A 13,606-nucleotide genomic window follows, 5' to 3' on the forward strand; every position below is an offset into this window, starting at 1 on the left:
CTAGAAGTAATGTCCACAATGAGAAGCGGTTTTAGTTGTCTTGTTGAGGTTCAGTATTGGTAATGTCAACAATAACGTCCAACTAGCTTGGAACAGATGGAACTTCAATATCACTTCTGCCCACAATGGCTGTCTTCGATTACTTACACGCCACCGTCACAGTGTTGGATATTTCAGCGTTAGCTCATTATAAGATAATCAGATGTACTTTCAGGAATTGCAGAAGCCATATGAAAGGTTCATTAGGCTGTGTTTGAGAGTACACAAAACCGACATCCACTTTGTAACCTGATGCTGTTAACCACACTATCTATTGATATTCCATTTGTGTACGTGTGACATGAGTGGTGATTACCATTTGTGTACTGTATTGTACGACATGTTTCCAGTGGTGATTACTACAAGCTTAAAACTACACATACCTTATACTGGTGCAGGTTGTATTGTACGTTTACGAGGAATGTCATTAAGTCATCAAGTTTAGGAGGGTGGGATAGCGGTGATTACTATAAGCTTAAAACTACACATACCTTATACTGGTGCAGGTTGTATTGTACGTTATGAGAATGTCATAAAGTCATCAAGTTTAGGAGGGGGGTGGGATAGCGGTGATTACTATAAGCTTAAAACTACACATACCTTATACTGGTGCAGGTTGTATTGTACGTTATGAGAATGTCATAAAGTCATCAAGTTTAGGAGAGGGGTGGGATAGCGGTGATAAAAGCGTTCTCTCTTCACACCGAAGACCCGGGTTTAATTCCCTGCATGGGTATAATGTGTGAAGCCCACTTCGGAGGTACCCCGCCGTGATATTGCTGGAATATTGCTCAAAGCGACAAAACACTAGAATCATTCTTATTTTAGGTCATTATGTACCAATGGGCTTTTAACATGACATAAATATTGTTCGTGGGGTGGTGCTCAATGAAAGACTGAAAATTCTAACAAAGTTGTGGACAAATTATTTGTCTTGATGAAGTGTATGAAAAATTTCCAACACAAACACCAAGACATCAATAAGTGCCACTAAATCGATTATGTACATGATATATCGCACCCTTAAAAGATTCAACCACATCGCTTATGACATTTGCTTCCTTTTCTTATGGGGCGGTGGAGTAGCCTTGGGGTAAAAGCGTTCGCTCGTCTCATTCGTCACGTGGGCACAATGTGTAAAGCCCATTTCTGATTTCCCCCGCCGTGATTGCTAAAAGTGGCTTGAAACCTTGCTAACTCATTTTCGTAACTTCATTTTGATTTCTCATTCTAAACATGTTGATTTGCTTCTGTTCCATTGTATGGCTTTGGCGTATTTTGAGCAACGGTTCTCGTTTTCAGGGACGTAATGATAAATTATTGGTAACTTTTGATGGAATATAACATCTGTCTATCCCGAAATAACAATGTTGATTCCTATTTTGATGATTTCGAACATCACGCGTGATAATTACATGGGTAGTATCCCATATTTGACAGCGTCTTGGTCACTGATCCGTAAAGGTGTGAGGTTTCGCTGTCAAAATCGGGACTATATTAACACTTCTAAATGCCCATCAAAGATTTAACTTACTTCCAGAGAGTTCTTTCAGAGGCATAGGAACTTGGAACTTGGGTTCTGGAAGTCAGAATTGGGCCTGTCAACATCGGGACTAAACTATTACATTCACCTAGGAGTGAGTGAGTGAGTTTGGATTTACGCCGCTTTTTTGCAATATTCCAGTAATATCACGGCGGGGGACACCAGAAATGGGCTCCACACATTGTACCCATGTGGGGATTCGAACCCGGGTCTTCGGCGTGACGAGCGAAAGCTTTAACCACTAGGCTACCCCACGGCCCAAACTTAAAAGAGAGGACTATACAAAAAGGCTTCCATCCAGGCCTCTCCATATTACGATTACTTCAGCAACGATGACCTTGTGGAAGTTACAAAAACAACCACAGTCGTTTACTCCCTCTTGTCAACTCATTAGATTTGTTCTTGTTCGCTACATAAATCAGAACTCGTAAAGATCCGGGTTAAAACTGATCTTCAGTAATCCATGCATGTTGTGAGAGGCGACTAGCGGTCAGGCTCGCTGACCTTTTTGACACAATGTCATGTCATCGTATCCCAATCGGGTAGATCGATGCTCATGTATTTGGATTGTCTAGTCCAGACTCGATTATTTACAGACTACCGCCATATAGCTTGAATATTGCTGAGTGCAACGTTAAAACCTAACAAACAAACAAACAAAAACACATATTTTTTTTGCATAATTCCCTGTTTATTTGAGACATAGCACACAAGCAAACACATAGATATTGTAACAAATATTGTTATACACATAATCTCTTATCTCAGTGGTTGGACAAAGTAACAAAAATAACCATTAATTTGAAATAAGATTGAAATGTTATGAATAAAATGATTGTGTGTAACAGAGGTTAGGAACAGATAGGGATGTCACACAAAAAGCTCCCAAAATATACAAACATTGTCTACGTTACATATGACAGTTTAAACTCCAATTCTATACCATTTATATACAATTAGAAACATATATTATTTTCTTTTCATCAGAAATGAACATGGTGGCAGTATAACATTTGTTCATTTGTTAAATGACTAATTATATATACATAAGTATGCAGTTGCTGGTTTGATGAACACATCTGACATGATACCTGAACGGTATGAACCATTCTAGCCATACTACAAATTGTTGTCCGCATCGATATTTCAAACAGGAAAAAGAGCATTATGTTGAATCATTTTCACCAAAGGAATATTTATAGTCTTAATATTTCGACAGAACCTGATTGCTTGAGTGCCAAGCTTGTTTGCAGTCCAGCTGTACGGTAAGCAGACGGGTGCATCTTTTGTGTAGGCTGTGATATTCATGGTGATGGAGATTTAGATATATCTATTGAAGGTTTTCACCTCGAAAAATGAAAGCGTCGCATACTGCATACGGCTTACGAACGGGTGAATATCTCACACTGTTAGATAAGTAGGATCAAGAGAGCAACGATACAACCCACATTGAGGAACATGAAGAGTCTCAGACAGAAGGCATCAAGCACAAGAGAAACATCCTTCCACTCCACCCTGTCATCAGATTTCTCTCTTTCGCCGTTATGTCCTGAAGGCTTCGTCATATCTAATGTATCTTCCTTCTTTGTTTTGTTCCGAGAACAGCATATCTTGGCAGTGACCCATCTTTGCAATATTAAAGGTACTTCATCGGTCCTTCGATGCACCCTGAGGATGAGGATTGACATTGCCACAGCAAGGGAGCTGAGAGTGAGGAGGGCGGTGAGGTAGATGGTGAGGTATGACGTCTGTAGGGATGTCCTGGGCATTTCGTTGGTCATCTGACTCAGGAACACTGTGAAAGCGAGCAGAACTGTCATGGAGAAAGCCGTTTTGTCTCCGTGCTCTATAGGCAGAGCGAACACCAGGAAGCTGAGAAGGGATAACAGCGTGATGGGGATTATCAGGTTGAAGACATAGAGTGAAGGTCGGCGCTTTAAGGTGATGGTAATGCGAAGGAAAGGGTATCCGTCCATTACAATTTCCCCAGATATATCTTTCAGTATCCACAATGAATTTCCTTCTTGTGAATAAGCAGTCAAGGATCTATTTTTCTGAGGTAGAAATCGAACTTTGTCCGATTCTGTATACCAGGAGGTGAGTGATATGTTACAGGCCTGTGTGTCAAACGGAAAATAGGAAACATCGAAGTCACACATCGTCGTGAACAGATCACCATGACCCCAACGTACTAATCCAGTGCTATGTACGTATACAAGGCCAGGTTGTTCCCAAAACATCGTTCTTTGGGTGACGGCGTTAATAACTGTTAAGTCAGGAACCCATACACTATCAGTAGACAGAAACAGATAATCTTGTTCATCGAAGTCTGAGCTGTTCCATTTCAGTGAGTCATCCATCCACTCCAAGAGAAAATAGCCATTGGTGACCATTGCCTGCTGCAACTCGTTCATTTCAACTAATTGCATCAAACGAAATTGAACATTGATGTCAATTACTTCTTTGACTTTACGAGGAAACACAAATCGATTGTAATCATTAGATAATTGCTTCACAAGTCTGTGCTGTTCCTCAATCATGTTGCAATTCATCTGTGTAAGAAAGACAAAGAATAATGTGAGCGAAACGAATACAAGATAAGTCATCTCGGCAGTAATATATCTTTCTCCCTAAGCGCACATCGATGCCATGTCTGACCTCCGCCTGTTCGTCATGCGCAATCTTCATTTAATGATGTAAGATGCTATTTGCAAACAACCAACATTGCTTTCAACGAGATCCATTTAGAATTATACGTTCTGTAACAGAAACACACCTACAGACATTAATAACTAGCCGTACCCCTATACCCCTACTTAGCGTCGTGGACCAGTTGTTTGTGAAGCAATTGTGAACAAGATAATGTATACAACGTGCGAGTGAAAATCCATTTAGGCTTTCATAGAATAGAAAAGATAGCCAAATATTACGTCCCTGACAACCGGTAAGCCAGAATACGTCAAATGCATATAATGGAACAGATAAATCAACCTATATACCCTTGGGGAAAAGTTAAGCAACCCCGGTAATTCTGAATGAAAGCTGTCACTGTGTGAGAACGGTGTGACCTAGTTTTGTCATCTATAAATACGTGTCTTGTAGTAAGATGATGATTATCAAAATGGAGGACAGCAATTATCAAAATAGAGGACCTTTGGATCCAACACTTCCGGGATATACTGATCACCTGTCACAGTCCTCCAAACTCTTAATCGTCCATCAGTTACATGAAGAAGGAATCAGCTTTCATCAGACCAATGTAGTCTTCGCCAAGTCTCAGATTCTAGTGTTGCCATGGTAATCACCAAGCCAAGCGTGATTGTTGGTGATGATCGTTAAGTAGAAGACGTTTGATGAACTGTACCCGGCTCTCCTTAGGCGATTCTGGATTGTTCAAGATCGTTGAGACGCCGAAATGGTAACCAGTGGTGCTTCAGAAAAGTGCTTGTGACGAATGGTTGTCGTCGAGCGAGCCTCAATAGAACCCTGCCTTCACGATCTGACGTCGCGGTGGAAGTCGCGGTAGCTGAGTGGGTTAGGCGACTGACTTTGTTTGCTGGCGATTAGGTAGGTGCCTGGCTCTGAGGGTGTGGGCTCGAATCCCGGATGGGACTCAACACAACAAAAAAGTTCTAGAATCTGTACTTTACTTAGAAAGTGTAATCCCAAATATAACATATGCTACATTTGACCACTTTCTAAATGGCATTGTGCAATCAGAGATGTATAATTATGAGAATATCTATAATGAGAACATTTATATTGCGCCATTTCCAGGCTAGAAAATAGTTTCTAATTCAAAGTGGGGAAGGGATCAAACTACCCTCCTCCACCTATATGGGTCATTGGTCCGTTCCAAACTTGATTATGGCTCCATTGTATATGGCGGAGCCTGCAAAAGCATTGGATCCAGGACAATATATTCTAGAATACCGGGTAACAGCTCTATTTTTACAGCAGAAGCAAACGCCATATTAACCGCTCTTAAATATATTCAAAGACACCCAAAATATATACAATATATAATCTTTTCCGACTCTCTTTCTTGCCTTCAGGCTATTAAAAATCTCTCTTGTAAACATCCACTTTTAATTGAAATTATTGAATTATGTAATGATCTTGCTACTAGCCAATACGACATCATCCTGTTGGCTACCGAGCCACGGTGACATTCCTGGGAATACAATGACCGATCTTGCTGTCAAGGCAGCACTCAACAAATCTGTGACGCCACTTCTTATCCCATAATCTGATTGTTAAGCTAGCATTAGAACTTACACCCGTGATCTGTTGCAGAAGAAGTGGGACACACAAATAGCTAGGTATAAATACATTACATGCAATAAAACCCTATATTGGTCACACCTACTTGGGTTGTCAGTCCAGATTTGAAGAAGTTATTATGCGACGATGTCGTATTGCCCGTACTAGATATACACATGGATACCTGTTAAAAGGTGATGATCCTCCGTTTTGCATCCCTTGTGATGAAAGAATCACGATCAAGCATGTCCTGCTTAACTGTATTGAATATTCCATCACGAGGGATGACTATTTCAAATCACGAACTATGAAGGATCTTTTTAATAATATCAGTTCTCATTTATTTATTGCATTTTTAAACGAAATAGATTTGTTGAATGATTTGTAAATAGGTAAATATTTTATGATTGGAACTTTAAGTTAGCTTCTCAGATTGTTGGTGGCTGTATCCTAAAAGGGGGTTAAAGTATTGTAACATTATTGTTCTCCTGAGAGGGTACGTACGTCCCAAAACATTCCCAAAACACAAGTAAATTAAAACTTTCCACTGTTTTAATCGTAGTATATGTATCTTTTTAATTTATGGCTAGATTATATAAAATTGCTAATAGCTGAAGGGATGGTGTAAATCCAGCTAGGGTCCATGCAGGAAGCAAATGTACTGTAAGTCCCCATGGTCCCTAGTATGGAGATCTACCTTCAGTTGTTGGCATTATATAGCCTGTTATTATATTGCATTGTCATTTATAGTTAGGATGTTTTAGATTTAAGTACTCGTTTTAAATTTATTTCTGTGATAATCTAGTTGTTTTACTGTCCTTTGCGGACAGGTAAGTATAATATCTAACTTTATTTTTATTCATTTATACATCTACAACTTCTTAGTCACGATATGGCTGAAATACTGCCGATGTGACTAAAACTATTAACTCACTCACACACTTCAAGCTTGACACCCTGTCAAAGCGCACAATCTTATCATTGTTACCCCGGATAACCCAAGCTGCCTGTTAGGCGCTAGAAGGTTAATAGTCTCACGACATATATTTCACCGGATACCCATTTTCTGCTGGGTGAACAGAGGCAATTTTGAACAAAATCACTTGCCTACGGCGAGACCACATGTATAATACGTGCTTCATTGTTGGGCAGGACTGAAGTCCTAGAAACTCTCAGAAGTCAAGCTGTTACACATGGTCGCCCATTCAAGAACTCTCCCCGACCAACATACGTCTGCCCACTGACATCGTCAGTCGGCGGGTGACGTCAGCAGGGATCCTGTTCCATAAGTCCAAGAGAGTTTGTTCAAGTTCCTGTCGGTTCGTTGGAGGTGGTGCATGCCGTATCGGCTGACGATCGAAATGATTCCAGAGATGTTCAATGGAGTTTATGTCTGGAGAACGCGCTGACCAAGGCAATACGTTGACGTTGACGTTGTGCAGGCATTCTCGTATAATTCTGGCCGTGCGTTGTCTCCACTGGGCTGTTGTCGTCAAAAGGCACCGCAAATGGTCTCAAACTTCATCCCCGTTGTTCTCTTGCCACAAATGCTGCCCCATACCATGACGCCTCCTCCATAGATCGGATGATCTTCTTGAACGCAGTTTGGCGCGAGTTGCTTTCCTCTACGTCGAAAAACCCGAACTCTGACATCATTCCTGAACTGACTTTCATATGCAAAGAGTACTCTCTCCCAGTCATGTCGCTACCACCGACGTACAGTTCGTGCCCATTGCAGTCTGTTTTGAAGGTGTAGACGGGTCTTTGCCATTCCAAGGAAGGGGGGTTGGCTCGTATACCAGCCATACCAAGTCGTCTGCTGATGGTGTGTGCTAGTGCTGTTACCGCCTTTGACGTCGTCGTCACGAATCTGTTCCGGAGGTGGTTCTGCCGGATGTAGCCCTCTTGGGTCGGTGTCGTGATACCTGTCTTGGGTCTGGCCTGTTTTCTGGTAGCGGTTTATCAACTTGCTAATGGTGGACTGTTTGCCTTTTAAGGTTCTTGCAATTTGACGTTGTGAAGGACCTATATTGGCCATACCGATCGCCCAGTCTCGTTGCGCTTACGTAAGATCTTGGTATATTCGTGGTTACTGCATACTTGCTCTGTCCAACATCGGTGTTTATGCAACAACCATGCAGGTTCGTGCGAATTTTTTGGCCAGCTACGATGTTAGCGGGATCATGTAGCGTTTTGGCGCATGTTTTCTGCTTGGGTTCAAACATGTACCAGCGTTTTGGGTTTTCTATGCAATTACTTTTAAAGTGATAACTTTCTCTTGCCCGGTAGTTTATATCAGAAACAGACTGGTTATGTCATGTTAAGAATGTTTCGCAAAGTAAGATATTGTTTGTAATGTTGGGAATGTGAATTTAAATTGGATTGATGATAATACAATCAAAGAGCCTAATCATGTTGATTTTGTTGGAATCACCTATAATGGAATGTGAAATATTCGATACTGGTAAATCTGCGTTCGTTGATTTGTTGTATCAGAAATGCTTATGTACTTATTACCCGATATCATGCGCTTTCCGCCAAAAGCTTCAATCGAGTATTTGATCCAGGACCTTCTGTGTATGGGCAATCTATCGTCATTCAATAATATAAGAATGGAAATGTTAACAAATCTGACAATTTTAGGATTTTGTCTCTCACTAGTATTCTTGGCAAAGCTTTTACGTCTCTTATCAACACAGAGTTACACAGTGGTCAAACATGTGAGATTCAATATCTGATTTACAGGCGGGATTTAGAAAGGACTACTCAACTTTGTGATCACGCAGTCATTTTAGAGATATTTAAAACAAAAGTTGTATGTATTTTTTGTAGATGAAAGAACATGCCCTGTTGGCTTATTTCAAGTCCAATACTTTTCTCATATTTCATAAACGAGATATATTTTGATATTATGAATTCTGGTAAACATGGTACTCAGCTTTTCCTAACCTAATGAAATTTTTCGTGCTACCTTTTGCTGATAGTGTGGTCTTGATGTTGAGTAATAATAATAATGAAAGTATTTAAAACTCGCCTTTTCCAGACTGGATATGCTGCTCAAACAGCTCATCATTAACTCCTCCCCCCTCTCACACATGCATGGACATACAACACCACACAGAGCAACACACACACACAACACCACACAGCAACACACACACATCACACAGAGCAAAATACACAACACCACACAGACCAACACACACACAAACCACACAGAGCAACACACACACACCACACAGAGCAAAACACACACACACACACACCACACAGAGCAAAACACACACACACACACACACCACAGAGCAACAAACACAACACCACGCAGCAACACACACAACACTACACAGAACAACACACACAACACCACACAGCAACACACACAACACCACACAGCAACACACACAACACTACAGCAGCACACACAACACACACAACACTACACACAGCAACAAACACAACACCACGCAGCAACACACACAACACTACACAGCAACACACACAACACCACGCAGCAACACACACAACACCACACAGCAACACACACAACACCACACAGCAACACACACACCACTACACAGAACAACACACACAACACCACACAGAGCAACACAGCAACACACACAACACTACACAGAGCAACAAACACAACACCACGCAGCAACACACACAACACTACACAGCAACACACACAACACCACACAGCAACACACACAACACTACACAGCAACACACACAACACCACACAGCAACACCACAGCACACACACACACACCACTACACAGAACAACACACACAACACACACACACAGCAACACAGCACACACACACACACAACACTACACAGAACACCACACACACACACAACACCACACAGCAACACACACAACAACACACAGCAACACACACAACACCACACAGCAACACACACACAACACCACACACAGCAACAACACACACACACACTACACTACACAGCAACACACACAACACCACACAGAACAACACACACAACACACGCAGCAACACACACAACACCACACAGCAACACACACAACACCACACAGAACAACACACACAACACTACACAGAACAACACACACAACACACACAGCAACAACACACACAACACCACGCAGCAACACACACAACACCACACAGCAACACACACACAACACCACACAGCAACACACACAACACTACACAGAACAACACACACAACACCACACAGCAGCAACACACACAACACCACGCAGCAACACACACAACGCCACACAGCAACACACACAACACTACACAGAACAACACACACAACACCACACAGAGCAACACAGCAACACACACAACACCACGCACACAAGCATGGGTTACTGAAGACCAATATTCTAACCCGGACCTTCACGGGTCCATGCTTCTCGTAAGAGGCGACTAACGGGATCGGGTGGTCAGGCTCGCTGACTTGGTTGACACATGTCATCGTATCCCAATTGTGTACATCGATGTTCATGCTGTTGATCACTGGCCTGTCTAGCCCAGACTCGATTATTTATAGACCGCCGCCATATAGCTGGAATATCACTGAGTGCGACGTTAAACAACAAACCAACCAATTATTTTATCAATATGTTACCATTAACCATATCAAAGGATAAGAATCCAAACCTCAATTTTACTTCCTGTCTGGAAAGGAACTCAAGGAATAATTAAATGGCAGATTTAAACGCGAAAAAAGGAAAGAAAAAGTGTTTAATCACAGACTCGAAATGTACTTATTTTGTTGTGCTGACAGCTATGGTCGTATGACGTTGATGAGTGCGGTCGTTTTCAAGATTTTGACATACAATCCTAAAACAATCTGAGAAGAATCAATAACAGAACACAATACCAATATCTTAGGTAACCTCCGACAGTTGCAATAACAGCCCTGACCCTCCTTCTCTTTGACTGTATCAGACGTTGAATTTGACGTTGTGATATTGTCCTCTAATCTTATTGGAGGGCTTGCCTGTCCCAATACATCTGGATCCGGAGCTCTCCCATCAGCCACGAACAAAAGACATCAAGTTTCGCCCGACCAGTGGACCACTCCCCATGACCTCAAATTCAAGTGACAGTGAATATGGCGCCAAGCTGGTGGTGCAGTATTGTGCTCTGGGGGATAAGAACAGACGTCGGGTAGGTCGTCATTCTCTTACCCTGGTCGATTTTAGACGATTTTGGCCCGTTTTGTTGGACAAACGACGATGTGGAAGCCATTTTGTTTTTTTACAAGCCACTTGACATGAACGGATGAACTCTTGTGATTCCAAGAAGGGTTTTATCTTCCCTAATATTTGTTAATTAGGATTAGAATATTGAACCCGAAAACAACAGCAAAAAAACGCGGGGGTTAAAAAGGATAGATATTTGTTTCCATGGGTATGTTTACTTACACTTGTTCCACTGTTGCTGAGCAACATTTTCTGATGTCCTAAATATTATTATTTATGTCCTAAAATGTGACTGAGATACTACGAAGATATGTAGTAGCTATTTAACAGAACAATAGCTAACACATTATACTGAATCATATTAGAGATTAATTCAAGATATCTTAGATTCAAATCAAACCAAACCAATTGCAGATATCAGTAATTTTGAAATAAATGAAAAAACCCTGCTTGTCACAAGAACCAAGTACTTACCTTGTTAAAAAAGAGGATTAAACTCAAAGGAGGGGACTTTATCCTGGCCTCTCCATATTACGATTACTTCAGCAACGTTGATCTTACAAAAGCAACTGTCCCTTACTTCCTCTTGTCAACTAATTCCATAACTCTCACGTTCATGCTTGTGCAGCTTTGTTCTTGTTCGGTACATTAATCAGAACCCGTGAAGATCCGGGTGAAAATTGATCTCCAGTAACTCATGCTTGTTGTAAGAGGCGACTAGCGGGATCGGGTGGTCAGGCTCGCTGGCTTGGTTGACACATGTCATCGTATGCCAGTTGCAGGTTGAACTCCAATTCTAAACCATTTACATACAATTAGAAACAGATTATACTATAAGAAAATGAAGAAATCAGAAATCAGAAATGAACAAGGTTGTTGAACATTTGTTAATGATTAATTCTCTAAGTATGCAGTTGCTGCTTATGATGAAAATATCTGACATGATACTGTGTCAAGATCTGCCATATATACTTGAACGGTATGAACTATGTGAAGAAATTGTTGTCTGTATCGATATTTCAAACAGGAAAAAGAGCAAAAAATTGAATCATTTTCACCAAAGGAGCATTTATAGTCTTCATATTTCGACAGAACTGTATCGCTTAGATAATATAAGATAAGATATAACTTTATTATCCCGGAGGAAATTCTTTTTATATCAGAAACGGCCTCAAAACGAATATATACAAAATTCACAGAAATATACACAATAATTACATGCACAAAATGATTGCTGATGATTCTTATACAATTCACCACATAGGTAAAGATGCTGAGTTAGTAGTTATCGCATGCGTGATGTCTGTTCAAAAACATTTGTTGCAAATAATAATACGAATACTGGATGGGATGAAGGACTGTCGAGCTCTGTTTGTTTTAAGGGAAGGTAATCGAAAGCGGCGTCCAGATGGAAGTCGTTCAAAATGGTGAGATAAAATATGGGAACTATCAATTCTAATTTTAGTTGCCTTTTTCACAATCTGGCGTTCATAGATGAAGGGAATATGTTAGAAAGACACTCCAGTTATTTTGCTGGCAGTACTAACAATTTTGAAAAGTTTGTTTTTTTGTTGCGAGCAGACAGACCCCCATACCACTACAAAATTGTAGGTCACCACACTTTGAAGAAATGTTTGATAAAAAACGGTCATTATGGTTTTGTCAATCGAAAAGTTTCTTAAGCGGAGAAGAAAATAAAGTCGCTGTTGGCCTTTCTTTGTAAATGTGATCGATGTGTTTTGAAAACGAACGTTTTGAATCTAAAACAACACCGAGATATTTGTAATGGTCCACTCTTTCACTTTCTGCATTATCAATTATAAGACTGACTGACTGGCTGAGTTTGGTTTTACGCTGCTTTTAGCAATATTCCAGCAACATCACGGCGGGGGGGACACCAGAAATGGGCTTCACACATTGTACCCATGTAGGGATTCGAACCCGGGTCTTCGGCGTGACGATCCAACTTAACGCTTTAACCATTAGGCTACCCCACCGCCCCTCAATTATAAGAGGATGTAGAGGTTCCTTATTTCTCCGAAAATCAACCACCATTTCCTTAGATTTCTTTACATTCAGAAAAAGAAAATTGTTTTTACACCACGATAGAAATGTTCAATGCCTTTACGATAATTATGTTCGGAATCAGAAATGAGTGAGTGAGTGAGTGAGTTATTGTTTAACGTCACATCGGCAATATTGCAGCCATATCGTGACGAGAACATATTTGATTTTGAAGTGGAATATATGTATATTATAAAAAACCTGTCGACGAAGGACAGTAAAACAACTAGAATATCACAATTAGAATTAAAACTAGCGTGGAACGTTTAAAACTAATAGCACTATTGGGACAATACAATATAAAGTCAGGCTATAGATCGCCAACAACAGAAGGTAGATCACCATACTAGGGACGGAATCAGAAATTAGGGAGTAACAGCGAATCTGCGAATTTCACAGTAAACACGTAATTTAATGACAAGTAACAATCATTAGTATACAAAATGAAGAGTAAGGATGAAAGAACACAGCCATGTGGAGCTCCAGT

At 40.7% G+C, this 13,606-nt stretch overlaps 1 protein-coding gene across 1 annotated transcript; it reads right to left on the minus strand.

Annotated features, from left to right (window-relative positions):
* Window positions 1-2,991: 2,991 nt before the first annotated feature.
* LOC124254481 (CHRNA7-FAM7A fusion protein-like) lies at window positions 2,992-3,558 on the minus strand. Its single transcript, XM_046688289.1, has one exon. The coding sequence runs from the start codon at window positions 3,556-3,558 to the stop codon at window positions 2,992-2,994; it is 567 nt and encodes a 188-aa protein (XP_046544245.1).
* Between the last annotated feature and the right edge of the window lie 10,048 nt (window positions 3,559-13,606).

This window comes from Haliotis rubra, unplaced genomic scaffold, assembly GCF_003918875.1.
Source record: "Haliotis rubra isolate DU_JTF1 unplaced genomic scaffold, ASM391887v1 Scf572, whole genome shotgun sequence".
In the NCBI taxonomy this organism is placed as follows: domain Eukaryota; kingdom Metazoa; phylum Mollusca; class Gastropoda; order Lepetellida; family Haliotidae; genus Haliotis; species Haliotis rubra.